The sequence below is a fragment of the Meleagris gallopavo genome, chromosome 5, assembly GCF_905368555.1.
Source record: "Meleagris gallopavo chromosome 5, MGAL_WU_HG_1.1, whole genome shotgun sequence".
Classification (NCBI taxonomy): domain Eukaryota; kingdom Metazoa; phylum Chordata; class Aves; order Galliformes; family Phasianidae; genus Meleagris; species Meleagris gallopavo.
In genome coordinates, this window is record NC_139408.1 from 43,208,764 (window position 1) to 43,228,037 (window position 19,274).

Genomic DNA, 19,274 nt, shown 5'->3' on the forward strand with positions numbered 1-19,274 from the left:
AACAACTCAGAAGAAATGTGGTATGACAAGTGCACATATTACAGCTTACTAAAATTTCAGAATTATTCTATATTACTGTCTGTAACAGTCACTGAACTTTCTTTTCACAAGTAGCAAAATACTCATCGAGTAAAATTTGTTACCTAAGCTTTTGCCAATCAAACTGCAGTGATATAACCTGAAACTGGTATGTAAGTCAACATTTCATTCCTTCATTTGAATTAAACCGGATATAAGCACTGGCAGAAGAGACATAAGATGGCCATGTAAGATGGGTCTTCACAATCTCTCCACCCTGTCACCTCCAACCTCTCTGCAGAGCTAGCATTCCTCTACACAAGTCCTGTGGAAAAGACAGAAGCAGCAAAGAAGTGGATTTACTATTCCCAAGCAATTCGCTGAAGTCTGTGCATGGAAGACCTCATTGTTGGGAAAAACAAAAGAAAGAAAGGAAAAAAAAAAAATAAACGACTTTGTTATTTTGCTGTTTTACAATCATAACCAAGTACTAAAAGACAACTTTCAGAAGTTTTATCTTCACACTTTCATCCTCCTAGCCTCATTGCTGGGTCATGCATATGAATTGGCTCGCTTTTCCAATTGTAACAGCAACTCAGGATGCCAACTCACTTACAGGTCTTGAGGTTAGTTGCTTGAAAAAGCAGTCATCTCTCTCTTTTTCTCTATTTCTTTAACATGAAGTGTTTCGGTTTTTTTGTTTCCCTCTTATTTAAAAAGACACAGAAGAGTAGAAGAAAAGAATGGAGAACAGCACACTTTTTATTGGCAGAAGGTTTTGAGCAACAACTGAGGCAGTGAGGACTACAAAAATAGCTGTACTTTGCTCCTAGACATCTTGCATCATATGAAGAAGTAAAACACAGCCATACAAACTTGACAGAGCAGCTTACATTTTATGAATTGAAATCATAAAAACTGTGTATGTGCAAGCAGACATTTAAAACCAGAGCAGTCGAACAATCAAATGAAGCCTATCTATTCCCAATAGTTTCTTTTTTTTTCTTCCTTTTTTCTTTCAAAAAGGAACCAACAACAAAATTCCAGGACCGCAAAGACAGCAAATCTACCCTACTGAATTCAAATTCAAAGGCTGCCAAGCTCTACAATTTATACTGTTATGAAATAATCCAAATGCCTTAACGTATCTAAAATATGTATGAACAAATCTCAGCATAAGTATTAGATAACAGAATGATGCAAACTCCTAGATATGTGCAAGGAATCAGTTGAAAAATATTCTCAGGTGAACTACAAATGCTGGACTAGCTTGGCGTGCAGAAGGTGAGCAGTGCTGCCCGCCAATTATTCACCTGTGGGCCTAGTTACAAGTAAGGTTTCATTTTAGGTAACTCGGATAAATGTTTGGAGGACATTACACAGCATTTTCTGCCAGAAAAAAAAAGCCATAGAACCCTTGGCATCATGTGAACAAACACAAAATTAAGACACTTCATGAACAGCTGCTTGCAAAGACCATAAAATCTTCTTAAATGGTCTTAGTTACTTCTGCACCATACACAAATGTATAGAGTCTGGGGTAACAGCCTTCTGTGCTCTTAAGACACTTCCCTTAAGAATGATGGTAGTTCCATGTGTTCAGCAGCAGAAATACAAACACACTTCACAGTGAGTAATGGTATTATCCATCTGAATAAGATATTTCAAATTCTTCTGCAAAGATAAGCACCCTTACACACGGTAGCTTTCTGGAGACAGATACTCTGCTACTGCTTATCCGCTACAGCACCACTATCTACCTTTGGGCACCTTTAGACAAAGCACAACCAGGGGGTAAAAGAAAGTACACCTCCCAAAGAACGGCCCTGCTTCATCCACACAGCTAAAAGCAGTGTTACTGGAACATTTCATTCTGGACATTCTTTATTCACAAAGGTTAAAAAGAAAACAAAACAAAACAGAACAAAAAAAACACCTTTGCCATACTACACCGTAAGCAAGTTAATAATCTGAGGAAAGAAACAAAGCAGCCATTTTTATAGACTACACTCACTTTATGTAGTGAATCATCATTTTCAAGGCATCAGATGCGCAGTAAAGGGAACAGATTAAAGGAAACAAAAACAGTTGGTTACTTGTTGCCCAGTGAATAATACAGAAACTGTCCAGTTTGCAAGCAGAGGTATAGGTTAAGTAGAACAGTTACTCCAAGACGTAGCATCCATCACCTACCTTGTAGAAGAGCTCCATTTCTCTTGAAAAAGGTGCTTCCTGGCCAAATGGGTGGACCTGATGTGCTAAAGGTAATAAGAAATAAGTGTAAAGAAAATCTCATTCACATTAAATAATTATAAGTTACCATTTATATGAATTTCATTTTGTTTTTACTAAAGAAGCTAGTGCAACTTCATGGCGTTTTTGCCTTCAAGCAAGTCTAAAATTTACTTTTAAAAATAGGTTAATTTTATTCAAGATGCATTCTCTTCATAAGAAAAACAATTCAGCACAGCACACACCCACACTCTCATTTAGAGGAAGAAAGAAAAAGGTTATTTGGAATAAATAATAATAAAAAACAAACGAAGTTCAAAATCTTTTCAATTTCTTTCTAAATTCTCAGTACAGCAAATTATATGCCTTTTTTCCATGCCATCCACTAAAACACAGGGAGCTCAGGGTTCAGAGATCAGTCAGAGACCCCAACCAGAGCCACACAGCCCTCATCTCTGTGCTCCACATTCCCCAACCAGCCATGAGGCTGCCCAGTACCACCAGCAGCTCCAGCCATGTGTCTTCATGGCACGCCTGGCTCCATGGAAATAAAGCAAGAACCCCCAGCTGAACACCTTGTTCCTTCCCTAACCAAGCAGATCTGTCTGACAGCCCATCCTCCTGCCAAGCTCAGCACCCCAGGAAAGTGCCTGGCAATGCCTATGAGAAATCATAGGAAAGGTGTTAGAACATTTCTGAGGCAGGTAGAACGGACAGGCTTCCACCGACCTCCCCTATGGTTGGGAAACAGGCTTCCAAATAAGCCCTCTAAGCTTGAAGGCAATCATATGCATTTTACAAAGTTTTTACTGAAGTTACTATCACTAAAGTACATGATCAGTACAGCAGTAATTGCTCTGCTCCCAAATTCTAGCAGAAATTAAAAGCAAGAGACTAAATATCCTTCATTAAGATCAATATAAGGCAACTTTGCCTCTGCAGGCAATCCCCCTTGCCCTTTGCAAAGCCCCACACGCCATTTCTGCTGTTACCTTTGTCCTTTGTCTGCCACTACGAGGCAACAAAATGGAAAGCAGATGCTGTCTGTTGCATTCACGGAATGAGCAAAGTTTTGATAAAATGCCATACATTGAAAAGAAATCCACTATTTTTACAGTCATTCTGCAGAGACTCTTGTGCTAACATACAAAAACTTCAGTGCGTGGCTTGTTTCAATAGTGTTAAAATACAGACCATGAAAGGCTCCACGGCAATTACAGGAGTAATAAAAGCCTTCAATACTCCTGAACAAAAAGGGGAGTTCAAAGACACAGAGAGAGAGACTGAAACGACCAAAAAGAAGTTAAGTAGGCCTACATTCAGAAGCGTTAGAGTGCACTGGGGCGTGCACTTGTCTGAATGCACACGCTCACTTCACAGGGCTTAATATAACCGACTGTTTGCATTTCCTATAGTGAGCGCCAGCTCCTCAAGTGCAGCTCCTCAGCTCACACAAAGGTCAAGGGCTGCTGAGGGCGTTTGTGCTCCTGCAAACAGGCTCGATGCTTTCTATCACGGTGAGTCCAGGGCAATGTGTGGGACAGGAGCCAACAGGCTGTGAGTGGGCAGTGGTGGAGCAGCCCTCTGACTGCACCCTACATAGCCCCCTTCCTGCACACCCTTACTTCACCTGCTGCTGCCTCAGCAACGAGGACTTTCAGCGCTGCACCTCCACGTGTCTTCAAATTCAAACAGTGCTGGTGGAGCTGAAAACTGGAGCAGTGGTAAAAATCCAGGCTGTTGCCTGCTTCTGGGTGGGAGTGGGTTAAAGAGGAGAGGAATAACCATATATTTGAATAGACAAAATGTCTCCACCAAAGAAACAAAGCAATAGTGATTTATCTTATTTTCCAACTTGAAGGCCCAAGGCTCTTTTAAAAAAAACTCCAATCTGATTCAGCACAAACCCGCAAACTGAGGAAATTAACTGCCTTCCCAGGGAAGGAAGCTGAAGAATTCAAGCATGTAAATAACATAGGCAGTGACGGGTTGAGCCTTTCAAACAACCAACTTCTGTGTTTGTGGGGCTTTGTTGGAGTTCAGCTACACCAGATCAGCGCTGGAGAAATCATCTTTCCATTCCCAAACTTTTGTCTATGAAGTCTCAGATGGCATTAATTATTAAAACGCATTTCAAGTTGAGAAATGAGAGTTAAGCTCTCACTTTAATGTGTTCGGAAGCTGCTTCTCCCTGCACCAGATTAAGAAATCATTTTAAAAACTTCATTCTTCTAAAGACCATCTATGATTAAAAAAAAAACACTGGGTCCATCCCAGGCATTTTTCCAAATGAATTGTTCCTTCAGTTTAGTCTGTAAGAGACTGGAGAATCATGACTGCTTCTGCTATAACATAAAAATACGAAACCTGCTTTATGAACTTCAATTTGCAATCAATATGTGCTGTAAGATTAATGCTTATGCAGTTGGCATTACTAACAGCGGAGTTTTTCTCCAACCTGATGAAATAAACACACTGACTGAAGTCAAATTTCATTTCTAATCCATCCCCACAAGACTAGTGAAGAAAGGCAGCTACTGGTTTGAACTACGTTGCTGCAGGAAAATTTGCAACCCGTGAGGGTCTGGACTGACTTAACCTCCCAGCAGCAGACAAGCACAGTGTGCTTCTCTGGGGTTTGGATCAATAGCAAAGAGCTGAAATTGCAAATGAACATCTTGAAAGAACGCTAATTAGTATAGCTAATGGATAAGAGAGTATACAAAAACCTCAACAGTTACCTGTCAAGGACCATTGGTTTGATTTGTAGAAAACACGGTCACTTGAAGCATACCCTCAGTCAAAGGAACACCGCAGAGTGCAGCAGCATTTGTTGCAGAGGCACCAATTTGCTGCAAATGCCTACAGTGACAAGTGGGCCTGGATTTCTGCTGGAAGCAGTCATCCCTCTGGAGACTCAACCAGCAGGAACCCTCAGTGCTGCAGGGCCAGCATAGGAAGCTGCCTCAACCAGAAGGGTAGCAGGGATGCTGTGAAGGAAAGCTTTTCCATCAGAAAATGCTGCTTTGCTGAAACGTGAAACAATCCAGGGTTTGGGCACAGCTTTGCTAGGAGCTGCCTGGCCACTCCCGGGCACACAGAAATCACCCCATGCACGAGCCCCTTACTTGCACTACCAAAGGCACATGTTTATGAGATCACTGAAAGGTGCGCAAGATTCAAGGGACTTAAAAAAGGGAATGTATAACCTTTGTCTTCTGGAATTCATATTAGAGCAAGGGGACAGTAGTTCCCAAAGCCAAGCAAAAACTAAAACAAAAAATAAAGTCAGAGTATGAATTCTCTTTAACAGTTGCAGCATTTCACAAACATGCCAAAATCCCTCACAGGCCTCTATGTCAGAAAGGTTCGATTAGAAAGATTTTAAAACCCCAAACAACTGAAAACTCAAAAGAAATTCAATTCTGTAGGACTGTACACCACAATTAAGGGCTGATGAAAACACAGAGACAGCAAATAGAGAGCAGTGCATTTGCTCCTGGCCCGTCCACAGTGCAATGGGAGGCAGAGGGAGAGCACAGAAGGGGTAACCAAACAGTGTGCCCAGCAAATGCCTTGCAAAGATGAGTGACTGAAGCAACTCTACACCTAGGCCAAGGCACAAGCTTTGTGAAAAGCTGTGGTGGGAAGAAACGCAACTCTCCCCCTATTGAGCAGCACAGCGACACCTGAGGAGAGACGGGAGAAATCAGCTCATGGCTGCTCCTTGCCTAGGGCTGGTAGCACTTTCAACTCAGTAGTGGAACTGAATCTCCCACGAGTGAAGGCACTGCTGCAGGGCCTTCATCGCCAAACCATTCCACAGCTAAATTCCTCACTGCAGATTCACATGCACTTCTGACAACCAGTGAGTTGAAGGTGCCCAAGGAGGGCACCTAACTTAGAAACAAACAAGTTGCCTCGTCAAAGCAACCAGCAAAGCCTCTTGTGGGCTGGGAAACCCACTTACAAAAGCTTCTGAAAAGCCAAAAAAAAAAAAAAAACCAAAAAAACCCAATCATTCTCACATTCAAAATAGCAATAGGTGTTCTTGTCTGTCTGGAATCCATGAAACCCTGCATCATTTGCAGCAGGGAATGTTGCTCTTGGAGTGTGTGTTCAGCTCCAGAAGCGAGATGGACTCAGCCTACAGCCAGAAGGTGCTAATGGACTCCCAGCCAAGCCACAAGGCTCTGATGCGTACCAATTCTTGAGAAGTCAGCTTTGGATGAAGAGCTAACTGAGACAAAAACATCGGAAGAATGTTTTTCTGGGAATACAGTATCCTTTGGTGCTTCAAGGTGAGCAGCACTTCTTCAGGCCAGACAACCTAGGTTCTCCAGTGGTCAATGGGAAAGCAGAGAGGCGCAGCCCTTGTGCTGCTAGAATGCCTCCAGTGCTCCTCAGTTCCTCAGTCCCTGCAGTATTACCAAATCACACTCAGCATTCTGCCCAGCCTGGATGTCCGTGCTGGGCTGCGTCTTCTAGGAGCTGGTACCTACCCAGTGCTGCAGGGAGGCCTCGGTGCTGCGCATCTGGCTGCGCTGCAGTTACAATGAAGCATCTGCCACTCGCATTACCAATTTTGAGCAATAGGGAAGCATTTATATACTGCTGCACCTCTAACACTGCATTTTGTTAACAAGGAAGAAGCCTGCACAATCCCTGCCAGCAGCTCGCTGGCAGTTAATATCACAATTAGCTATCGCCTGGCAACAGTCAAGCAAGCTTCCTCTCAAATCAAAGGGGAAAAAAACCCTGCCAAACTGGGCTAATGACAATACATAAAAAATAACTGGAAGGGACGCATTAAGGTATTTCCTGATTTTAATGAAACCTGACTACTTTAGAAATATTAAAAATACAAACCCATTGCTCTATCCTCTCAGATTTTCCGTAACTGACACTACATTATTCTTAAGAAGATTTATGAATTCACTATACCAGTTTTTAATTTATGAAGACTGATCTAATATTCTGGTAATGCTCGTCTTCCCTCTGCACTTCAGGCTTTTGTTGTCTCTCGGTATCTCTCACTGCGACAGGCGGCATGGAGACTTTCAGTTCCTGGATGGAGCTTCTCCTGGTTCCCCCAGGGTGCATAACACATTTGTGAGTGAATAATAAAGATTCTGATCTCTTGCACACTCTAAATGAGTTTTCTATATGTCAGGACTGCCAGAGGGATTACATCTAAATTTTTATTAAAGACAAAAGAAAAGTTGCACAGGAAAGCTATTCACAAATGAAACACCTGAAAATAAAATATAATGTTACTTTGTGAAGGATAAAGTGGAAAGTTGGCCAGATCTTTGCATTCCTCAAATAGCCAAAGCCATTCTCCTGCCACTATCTTCACTTAATATAAGTAATTAAGCAAACAAGTAGAAAAGGAAAAAAACAGGAATTAAAAAAAAAAAAACAACTCATTTTTTAGATGTGGGATGAAAAGAGTGATGCCTGTTCTCAAGAAAAATATGGCCATGTGTTCTTTGGAGTCCATCGATGACTTGGCTGTGGGGTTTAAGGGACCATTCTCACTGCTGAAGTGATATATGAAGCCTTCTCATCCCTTAGTGAGACTGTGGCCTTCAGAAAGAATTTCAGTCTTTCCAGAGAGCTGAGTATGTTGTGTATATATTATATATTATATATTATATATTATATATTATATATTATATATTATATATTATATATTATATATTATATATTATATATTATATATTTGTGGACAACAATGGAAGAATTTCTCTTAAAAGAAATTTAAATAAATAAATAAATAAATAAATCCTTATTTTTACAGAGTTGTTTCAAATATATGGTTATTTGAAGTATGACACAGAGAGAAATACAAGCTTGCCACTAATAATTTGTGCTTAAGTATTTTAACACATTTATTGTGAGCACATTATAATTCTAGGCTGAATAGTAAAATAGGAGAAAGTCCAGATATATTTAGAAATTCATTGGGAAACAACCGTCCCACATTTCAATTAAAACAGATTTGTCTCCAGCGGGAATCAGGAGATGCCGGCTACTGGCCTCAAACTCTCATTCTGCCTCTACCTCTGAAGCATGCTGTGACTCCAGGCAAGTCACTTCCTTATTCCTCAGTTTTATTTTTCTTCTTTTGGGAAGAGCAGAAATACATCCTTACCAACACAGCCTGCACACATCTGGGAGGAATAAAGAACGTTAAGTAACAAGATGTTAGATGAGGAAAAAGTCTTTTGAAGTGCATGCAACTAAAGAAGGAACAAGACAGCACATTTCTACTAGAGGACAGGTTGTTATTTTCCCCTGTTTTCCTCATTTTCAAGTAAGGAAAAACACTGCAGGTCACTTCACATACTGTAAGGCTGTCTCTCTCCTTAATCCACAACTGTTGTTACCTGGCTCCTAGGCCATTTATCACTGGATGGAATCCCAATGGTAGTTGGCTGGGAAACCTGACAGCTGCACACAGCTGCCCATGTGCTACGAAGCATGCCTGCACCAGCTCATGCAGGCATGGCAGGCCAGTTCCTAAAGCCCAGGTGATTCCAACTGTGGACAGCTAGCGACCTTGAGACCGCTGCGGGCCTGGCCTCCTTTGGACTGCAGCTGCATGAAATGCTGATCTGCTCAGTGGAGAGAAGTCTGGCTCTCTTCTATTCTACAAAACCAGAAAGTAAGCACTCTGGTATTCTGATTACAAGCTTTGTCTGATGCAAAACAAGAGAGGGGAAGAAGACCTTAACTTGCAATTTGATATGAAGAGTCTATTCAGAGTTAATGCTAAAAAATCAAACGAGGCTTTGGAGAACTTTGATGCATTGGAGCAACTGAGCCACCAGCCATGCACACCAAATACAATCACTCTCCCAGTCTGAAACCCATCAAAATTTAACACAGCCTAAGATGGCTCAATTTACTTCTGTTACTCTGGTGTTCTATTTATTACAGTTGCACAATTTCAGCAGCTCTGCCGGCACACCTGTCTGGATTTCACAGTTATTTCTGTGTCAGGCTCCCTCTTATATTTCCACCCATTGCGCGACCACGGCCCATCCATCAGTCAGACATGAGATAAACAACAGACACATCTCTGCTAAGAACAGCTTGTCTTCCACCAGTGAGAACAGGCTTCTTGTTAAACACAATGATGTACCTCGAATATGCACAAAGTCATAGACATGGACGCAGCAGAGCAAATCTCCAACAAAACAGAAATAGATGGCAAAAAGAAAGAGGTCTTCAAGTCCCCCACTCAAAACGTTTCATGCCACTTGCTGAAATTCTTATTTATCTGCTGTGGTGTGATTCCTCATTCCATCAATTTAAGTACCAGCAAAACTCAAAACCAAGCATGACCCGCAAGCTGCTGCCAATATGAACTCCCCTCTATCACTTACTCAAAGCCAAGGCGCTTACCAGCAGAAATTTTCCATACTTGGTCTTTCTCATTAATCTTGAATGAATGTGGTTCAGGCGATTCAGAACTAATCTGGCTTCTGGAATTACAGAAGCAGAGGACAAAACGAATGTTTAACCTCTCCCCTGGAACACTTAACCTCTCCCAGATGCTGAGGGTATTTTTCCCAGGGAAGCTTAATATGCTCAGAGGCTCCGCAGCATGGCACGCTCCTCTGCAGCAGTGATGTGTGGCACTGGGCAGCGCAACACACTGCTTGATGCACATATCAAAAAGTTAGGCAAACATGGAAAAAGTGATTATAATATTAATAATAAAGAGAAGTTGAGCGCTCACATATTTGGAGAGCCCCAATTACTTCAAGTTTTTGATTGTACTTCTTCATGTGTATTGGCTACAAGAGCCCTGCATTCAGTGGTCACAGACTTCTCCTATCCCTTAGAAGATAAATGCTTGAGGACTGCACTGCACGATGTGCGAAGTGCTCAAAAGCTCAAGGATACACACAGTTTGTGGGTGCTTCTATCATCAGCACACAAGTTCAACGTATAAACTTCAAGTTATCCTTAGATACACAACTTTGGAAAGGAACTGCTAAGGCACAAAAAATGAGTATGTTTCACTCATTCACACTCCTGTGATCATTCAGTTTGAAGAACCCCCATAAGGTCAGTAGGCCAAGTCAGAGCAGGGACATTCAGCTCCCAGCCCCTGCTGACCCCTGACTGGGAGTTGCATAGGACTTGTGCTTCCCAGATCTCCGCTTGCTACCCCACTCTGTCCTCCAAACCAACTGCACTCTACTTACTTCCACAGCAGCAACAACCATGGCATCCAACCCCCAGTATCTTCTGCTGAAGATTTTCAAAGCAGAGCTATGAAATAATGCATTTCACACATTCTGCAGATTTAACAGTAAACAAATACTCAAAGGACTTCATTTTTACTCATTTTTAAATTATCTTTAGCCACTTTCATCTTGGCAAAAAATAAACCTCCCACCTGTAATAGGAAATAACATTGAGAGTGCATCTTTATCCCTAATTCTTAACTCTCAGAACAGCTGTTCAGCCTGTTGAGAATAGTAACACTATACTTAACAGCTCTGTAATAATTTTCTCAAGTTATAATTTAACCTGCACAAATGAAGAAACTGATCAAGGAAAAGAAAAGCTGACCTTTCTGTGATTTATAGCAACAACTTACACATCTACTTTTAAGCCAGCAATTCTTTGTATGACAGATGAAGTTGAATCTTTACCAAGGAGACTATTTTTCCAGAAAATGTCTTATAGTACTGCTGTTTCAACAAATCTCAGCTTTCTCAGTGGAATCTGGTGATCTGGTCTATGCTTTCCTCCATTGGCTGCTTCTTCTCATTTGTTTGCATAGAAATTGAAAGTGACCCAGTAAGATATAGCTTCAACACTCTGTTCTTCACTCTGGAATTTGCAGGAGACAAAGCAGAGGTAGAGCAATAAAGGCTGCATGAGGAAAGATAGAAGTGATCATGACACATACTATCAGATAGGTTTCTATGAGATATCGGTTTCTAAATCTCTGCATTATCAGCTGCAATTTCATGTAGGGAAGGCTGGAAAAAAAATTGTCACAAACATGAAAAAAGCCACGAACCTGCAAGTAGCTTAATTTACTACTTCCATATGGTATAGTTAGACAGCAGTTTGGCAATGATCTTGTAGGAAAACACAGAGCCTAGAGAGAAAGTCTAGGGCATTTATTCTCTCTTGATAAAACTCAAGATAAGTTGAAAAAACAAAGGCCAGCACGACAATTTAGTGATCCTCTGTGCGCCTTGCTCAACAGACTTGGTTTAACAGGAGATTTAACTCTCCTGGATTAGCCTAGATGTTCTGCAAGCTCTACCTGCTTGTGGGCAGCCCCGAAAAGGGGGTATTTTACCAGTGAAGAGCAACATCTCTGTGGGCACCAAAAGAAGCTGTTAAGGATGGCCAAGGTTATGTCAGCTACTGTGCAATTCTCCTTCCAATTGATTCAGTATCTGCCATGTGGTTGCAAAAAAAACACCTCATTAGTATTAACTAGCAAAAATATGTTCATGAGTGTATCTGCACTCCTACTCTCTCTCTGTAATTAATCCCCGGAGTAAAGCTGTTCCTCAGATCACCTCAAATATAGAAAATCAATGAGTTAGATTACAGGAAACAATTAATTATGGTTCACTGGTGTTTAGAAAATGACACTGACACCCTGACATCTCCAGATAGCGTTTGTGCCCTCTAAAGCAGCAAATCACAGAAAGTAACAAACCCTGCTCTTCAGATATCAGATGACCTCAAGCTCGCTCATTCTAGTGAAATGACCCTAATCAGTCATAAATGAATGGGACATAACCTTTTAAACATTAAAGACACAATTAATTTAGAGAGCATCCATTCACTACAACCAATTAAGGAAAAATATTTTCTTCACACATTAATGTAACTTCTGACAAACCATGAGGGGAAAAAATGGAATAAGCTGCTCTGCCATACACCATTCCAGCTAATTCTCATGCTAGTGACTTCATTCATAATCAAGTCTCTTCTACTCAGTCATACATAGCTGAATTTTCCAGCCAACACAGAAACAGCTGTAAGCAAACACTCATGAACTGGAAAGCAGCAAGTCTGTCCCTGTGCAGTCTTGACCCTCCAGCTGTCTGCCATGAGATGCATCCAGCAGTGCTGCGGCTCTCGGCTCAGCTGCAGCACACTGAGCCATCAGATCCTTTTGGGAAATCCCTGAGCCTTGATTTTACGTCACAAAAAAGTAGGAAGTGATGCAGGGTGTGAGCAGAAATTGTTGTCATCTCAGTGGACCCTTCATCCCTTTGCTTTCCTACTCATCATATGAGGACCTGCCACTCTCTTGTCATTGCTAACCTCTGCCTGAATCTCTCCTCTCTTGAATACCTTTTGGGTTTTATTAATGTCTCCATTTCAGAAAGTTTATGGCTAATGTGTAGAGCCTTTAGCATCTCAGCACGCAAGGACTTTACATCTAAAGCCTTATTAAGCCAATCAGACAAATCCCATCAACAGTAGGAGAGCTTGTGTTTCTCCCCAAATCCCCATTCTCGCTTTTTGTGTGGGAACTCCAGCGGTGGGCTCACCCCTCGGACTCTTCTCTTTTATTGGAGGGTGCCTGGAATAGGCTGTGAGCATAAAAAGCACCAGGCCACATTCACTAGGTTATATGAGAACAGCACAGCAAAACAAAGCCTGAAATGGACAAAATACAGCATTTAACTAGTGCTTTGGATGAGAATTAAAATGCCTGTATACAAAAAAGTCCAAGAAAACAGCTCACCTCCATAAACAGTAAGCAGAAATTCCTGTTTTGATTCTTATGCATGGAGAAAAATATTCCCCACAAATGAAAGGGAGATTTATGCAAGCACTATGCTGCTCTCCAGCCGTGCCCAAGTGGAAAGATGATGCCTGCTGACCTCAGTGCCACGTGAGATGACAGCTTTAAGAATCTGCCTGTGAAAGCACACTGAACAAGGATTGGTGTGAAAAGCAGCAGTACAGGGACCCAGGAGCAAGGCAGCATTCACTACTTCATTCTGAGACACTCCCCTTGACTAGTGGGCACAGTAAACTGAAAGCAGCACTTTCAAGCCTGCCTACCTGGGTTTTTCATTCTGAGAAGCCTCACTGAAAAGGAAAAAGAAGGCTGATAACAGAAAAAAAACATGATCCCTGCACACTGAGTACAAGCCAGCTCAAGAGAAACACCTTCTGTCTTGAGAAGGGTAGGAAGATTCACCACACAGTCTCGCAGTCACTTAATATACTACACAGAAAAAAAATCAAATGAAACCCATCATGTCTGTAATTCTCCTCTGAAAACCCCTTTTTAAAATTCTCTTTCGAGATGGAAAGGGAAGGGAAGAGCCTGCTTCTTCTGCTTTCTCCAGGCAAGCTCCAGCCTTCAGCCCTAGAAACTCGTGTGGACGGTGGGTGCTTTCAGCAAGACAGCACAGCTCCACGCCTGCTGTCTGACAGGAGGCAGTGAAGTCACCTGAGCTGCAGCTCTGCACCAGACAGCAAGTGGCCCTGGGGCTCAGCTCCGCACTAGGGGGTTGCAGGGGGCTGGTGTCTGCCTCATGGTAACCAGCAGAAAAAGTTTCCCAAAAGGAAAGAAAGGAGTTCAATCGGCTTCCCTTCCTTGGCTCTCCTTCTAAAGAATACAAATAAGCTTCCTGAGAAACAACAGGCCTTCTGATGAGCCAGGAGCTTTCCTCTGGTTCTGTTTGTTTATTAAAAACACTTTGATTTTGCAGGAAGAGCTAACAAATGCAACTGGAGAACAACTTAGTTAAAGAACCTTAAAAACCAACAGGACACAGATCTCCTACTTCAGCCACTAAACGGGATTGTCTCACTGGGTTGAGCAAAACTGTTGAATTACTTCCCCAACAAAAGAAAGGCACTCTTAGGTCCCATAATCTCATTTCAAATCCTTTTACCCACTCCCTACTCTTTTTGGCCTTGAAATCAAAATCCTCTTTCAGTAATCTCAGCACTAATTGGTGCCAGCGCTCCAGTTCCTCTTGCCATGCCTTCCTCCCTCCCTCCCATATTGTTCAGGTGCTGAAAAGGATGGTGGGCCAGGGCTCAGCGCCCCTGTAGTGAGCCTGTTTCTGCAAAGTAACTGTTCATAATTAGCAGGAAGCACTGCATCTTTAAATAGCACAGCAAGCACTGCAAGGCTCTGCAGAGCCAAAGGAGCACTCGGGCGCTGCCTGAGAAGCTCCAGGAGCTTGCTGCTGACCTGTAGGCTGGGCATGCTGCTGTTTGGGGCTGGCTGGCCATCTGCAGGCTGGGCATGCTAGTTTTTGGAGCTGGCCATGGGCACCTCCAGCACTGCAGCAATGCTGCAAGCAGCATGGTTTGGTCAGGATGGCAACAAGACAGCCTTTGTTTAAGAAATATTTGAGAATATGAATCCCTGAAAAATGGTAGGAAAAGAGGAGCTTTAAGCAAGCCCACTACTTTCCAGCTAATGATTGCGTTTGCAGGTAGCGTTAGAAGGAAACAAAGACTCCTCTCACCAAGTGCTACCAGTGCACTTTCTGTAACTGGAAACTCCAGTCCTGCGAGGGCATTAAAAACAAACAAAAAAAGCTATCTCCAGTGGATATCCATTTCCAGCAAACCTAAGACTAGCATTAAGCTTTGATTCAGGAAAAATAAACCAAAGGCTTCTAAAGTTCTTCAAGCTGGCAGAATTACATCACAGAGTGTGTGCATCGAGTTTTGACACTGAGATATTATGTAGTGCTGTGTCCTGCCTTGAAGCTGAAGGGCAATGAGGAATGCCATCCGAGGAACCTAGACTGGCTGCATCGCACCCCCAAGCAGTAAGAATGCAATTGCCAGGCTACATCCCCAACCCCATGCACTAATTCATGCCCTCAGGCATCTACAATCAGTATGGTACGAGGAACACCTTAGCAAAGGATAAAACATAACTGACACACTCCTGAAAGATGCACCATGTGCATGGAGCTGAGTCCTGCAGCAGCCGGCACGACAACACAAGGTCTCACTGGACGTAGGGAACCCACTGGTGCAACAAGACAGCCCCAGAGGCTTCTGTGAAAAAAGGTGTACAGCCTGGTTGTCACTGGGGAAGAAAGCACAAGCTGTTACTTCAGGTATCCTCTGCAGACAGTGTGGGTATGCAACAAGCACAAGAAAAGACCATGTGATTTATTTCCAATCACAGAAATGGACAGCAGGCTTGAGCAGAATGCTGAAGTTCCCAGTGATTCTTCATTTGCCCATAGCTCGAGATCAGCGAGTGCCTTAGTGGCTTTCAACATAAGATTGTGGAGTAAGGAGGTTCAGCTTTGTGTACACTCCTGCCCTATGAACATTAAAATACCCAACCAAAAAGCAACCCCTGGCACAGCTCCTTGCTGAAGCAACAGTGTTCCATATCAGCTGGAACAGGAGCATTTGTATTTCCCATCTCTGGAAAATGCCATCTGCAGCCCCTGCGTACAGGACCTGTCGCTCACTCCTGTTCGCCTCTGTGTCAGAAACTGGAGGCGAAACGCTCTCCACAGGTCATCCAATTCTGCTTTCTGCCAACAGAAAACTCCTTCCCATGGCCCATTTTCTGAGATTTTATTGAGTCTGCTTCTCAGTACTTCGCCAGATGGATTTCAAATAATTTCCTTTAAGAGATTAATTCAGCTAATAAATTCATTATTTGCGCCTGCTCAGTGACCAAGATAGGCCAGAGCCTGTTTGTTTGTTTTCTCCTCACAGTGGTGAGTTTTCCACCCGAGTGTCTAAGTCCATTCACAACATCGATATGGCAGAGCCAGGGAGACATCCCCATGAAAACTGAGCTCCTGCCTTCACAGAGGGATTCCAATAACTTGCTTGTTTCACCAAAACGACCGTTCTTCTCTGTTGAAGTGAAGTGAGCAAGCAGCCAGCACCAGCCCATGCCCACAGCCCCAGAGACTCCTAGGATGTGCTTGCCCATTTCGGTGCAGTTCCAACTCCCATGCCAGCCCAGTATTAGCAAATAATTAAGTTAGAGAATAATTAGATTAGGAATAGCCCTACTGACACTGCACTTGAGTACAAAGATGCAGTTATTAAACTGTGCCATGCACATCAGCCTACTCTCCACCAGGCTCATAAGGGCTAGGGAATCACCAAGTTATGGCAGGCTCCTCCCTTCCCATATGCAGCTTTACCTGGCACTGAAAAACTTTTCTACCGCATGGAAGTGACTCAAGAACATGGGTCTGCAAGTCACAAAATCCTTACAGCAGCTTTAGAACACTTACCTGCCAAAATGCACCTAAATGGTACCTCCATGCTCTTCTGTACAGAAACATTTGGGAGTGAAATAAGCCATAATTTTCCTATCACAGCACTGGGCCATCTGACCAGCCTCAGGAAGATGACAGCTCAGTAACACATGCAGAGCGAGCTCCTAAACCTCTTGTTACAGAGTTATCAGAGTTATAACTTACTGCCATTTCTTCTCAAAGCAGAGACCACTTCTAGCATTTACAGCAGAAATTTCCAATTTCTTTCTCCCTAAATATCAGCAATGCTATTTCTACCTCTGAAGTGAAAAGCAGCAAAAGAAAGCAGTGAAAGAAAGATCTACACTGCTTGAGCAATACTGCTGATTATGGCTCCTCAACTATCATGGAATAAACGTGTTTGTATAAAGTCTTCCTTTTATATTATGCTATACTAGCAAGTAGAAAAATGAAAGCTGACTGTTCCAGAAGTTTTGTTTGTTATTAATTCCCTTAAGTCTAGAAAATGATTTCATTTTAATTAATTGTTTTATTTATTTTTTTAATCTCATGAGAAAAAATGGTCGTCTTCATCTTTCATATGCAAAACAGCTAACCAAAGAACCATTTTTCATACAGAAAATGAACTCCAATTAATAGAAATTTTAAGTACTTGGGGAGCTGCTATGAATTCTGCCATGGATCAGACAGCTGGCTGGAAAAAAAATCTCTTTTCAGGAAAGTTACATAATTAAAAGTAACCCAATTTTTTAATTTTTTTTTGGATATTTTTCTCCACCTGCTAATCCCAATAAAACATAAAAATAAATGAAACCCAATTTGCTAAATCTAGATCTCTCCCTGCACACGGGGAGCTGCACCCTGTACAACCAACCACCTGGCACAAATTCCCAATGCTCCATCTTCAGTATCTGCACTGCTACACAATTAAGTTTCTGCAAATTTCACATACTCCAGCTTAAGAAACACCAACAAACAGAGATTAAAATCTAGAATGATATAAAATTCTAGACACTGGAATTCAAATGCCAAAGGAGTCTGTTCTGATCACCACAGCTTTTCAAACAAATCTTAGGAAGCTTTCCAAGTAGCTGGTAATTACTGTTCAAACAGGATTTCTTTTAGAAGGCTATACAATAAAATCATGATGAAAATAGCTACAGAAAAAAGCAGCGAGAGGTATACAGCTCTGCAAAATTTATAGAGCCCAAGCAGACAACAGAAAACCATCAGGGAAGTCAAAATCACCAGCACAAACCCTGACAGCAGCAGCAAGGGGAAACGGGCTGTAAACAAATGCAAAGATCAGCCCCAGCTGCAGGGAGCTGGACACCGGCTGCTACCTTCAGAAGGAGAACACTAATAAACTACAGCTATTCCTCTTTCACAAATGAAGTCCATGTAGTACTGACTCTAATACCAAAAATATGTCATACAAGCTAATAAAAAGAAAATTTAACAACTGCACGCATGCCGCAGCAAGCCAAGAAAGAAATGCATTTACATTTGTATTAGCAAGACCCACTGGCTGCGCAATCCCGGATGCCTTAAGAGCAGAGCGATGAAAAATTGCAGTACATAACTGAAACACAACACAAGCCTACAGAGCAAGTTCTGGCAATTAACAGGAGGAGATTGCCAACAAAGCAAAATGATTCAGAGGGAAAAGAAAGGGAAGATCGGTTACAAAGCTCTGATCCATGCTGGTATTTGAGCTGCCTGATCTCTTCACTCCTTCCCTCTTAAAAAGGAAAAAAAGATCTTGAAACCCAGAGATCTAAATTCTGTGCTTTGCAAAGGAGACCCACGCACATCCTGGGCAGCCCCGCAGACTCCAGTGTGGCCATCCTCTGGCAGCCATAAGCAGCCTGCCAACACAGTGAGCTGCTCAGCTGTGTGTGCCGGACATCGCACTGCCTGCACAGACCCACTGCGTGCTGCTCACTGCTTTCTGAGTATTTACACCGTTGTAATGGAAACTGGTTACCTTCAGGAAAATAACACATTCTGTTTGTAAGTGCAAAAGGGAGTAGCTTTTCTGGCAGCCACGATGCCTTTTGACATAAAGCACTCTCAATGTGTATACATGCCTGTGCACTCAAACCCCAGAGGTCTGTCCCTTTATTGCTATATGTGGTCATAGGAAAAAAAACAAAAGTCTCAGACTCAAAATGTGGAACCTTATCAAAAGGATAGTAACATCAAAAGCTCCAAGCTGCATGAAACCCACATCTGGCTCGGGGCGGAGCTTCCAGGAATGATGAAAGTTTCCCAGAAAGCCTAAGAAGGGCACAGCAAGGTGCACCTGTGCATGTTACTGCAGCCCAGGCTGGTGTGAAATTTTAGCACGGTGGATTCAGACCCAAACACCTCATGGAGTCCCATGGGCTCATCCAGGCTGCATCTGCGTTTGCTCTGGACATGGTTGTTGAATAAAAGTCCATCTTTTGGAGGGATATTGCTTAGCCCCCCTCCTCCTTTAACTCACATCAAAATAAAGAACATCACGCAGATTTCGTATTTTACAAAGCAGCTTTAGGATTTAGAAACAGAACAAATGCCCTCAGCAACTATACATAGTCCTGCACACAGACAGGCTGCCTTCAGGGCTATCCAAACATTAGGAAACCCGACAGCAGAGTTTTTCAAAATGTATCTAAAATAATCTCTTAATTCTTGTTTATGTTTAAATGTATCAAAATCGCTTGACAGATTTTCTGTAAACAACTACAAGGCTCCCCAAATTAAGTTCAAATATCTGTGAAGCAACGAGGTATAGATAGC

General features: G+C 42.4%; 1 protein-coding gene across 7 annotated transcripts in view; it reads right to left on the bottom strand.

Annotated features, from left to right (window-relative positions):
- FOXN3 (forkhead box N3) overlaps positions 1–19,274 on the bottom strand; it is a 230,321-nt gene that overhangs the window by 68,897 nt on the left and 142,150 nt on the right. For all 7 annotated transcript variants that reach the window (XM_085225480.1, XM_085225484.1, XM_085225483.1 and 4 more), the window contains one exon: positions 2,212–2,276. In XM_085225480.1, coding sequence (XP_085081606.1) covers positions 2,212–2,276 — 65 coding nt within the window. The remainder of the gene's footprint in view (positions 1–2,211; positions 2,277–19,274) is intronic.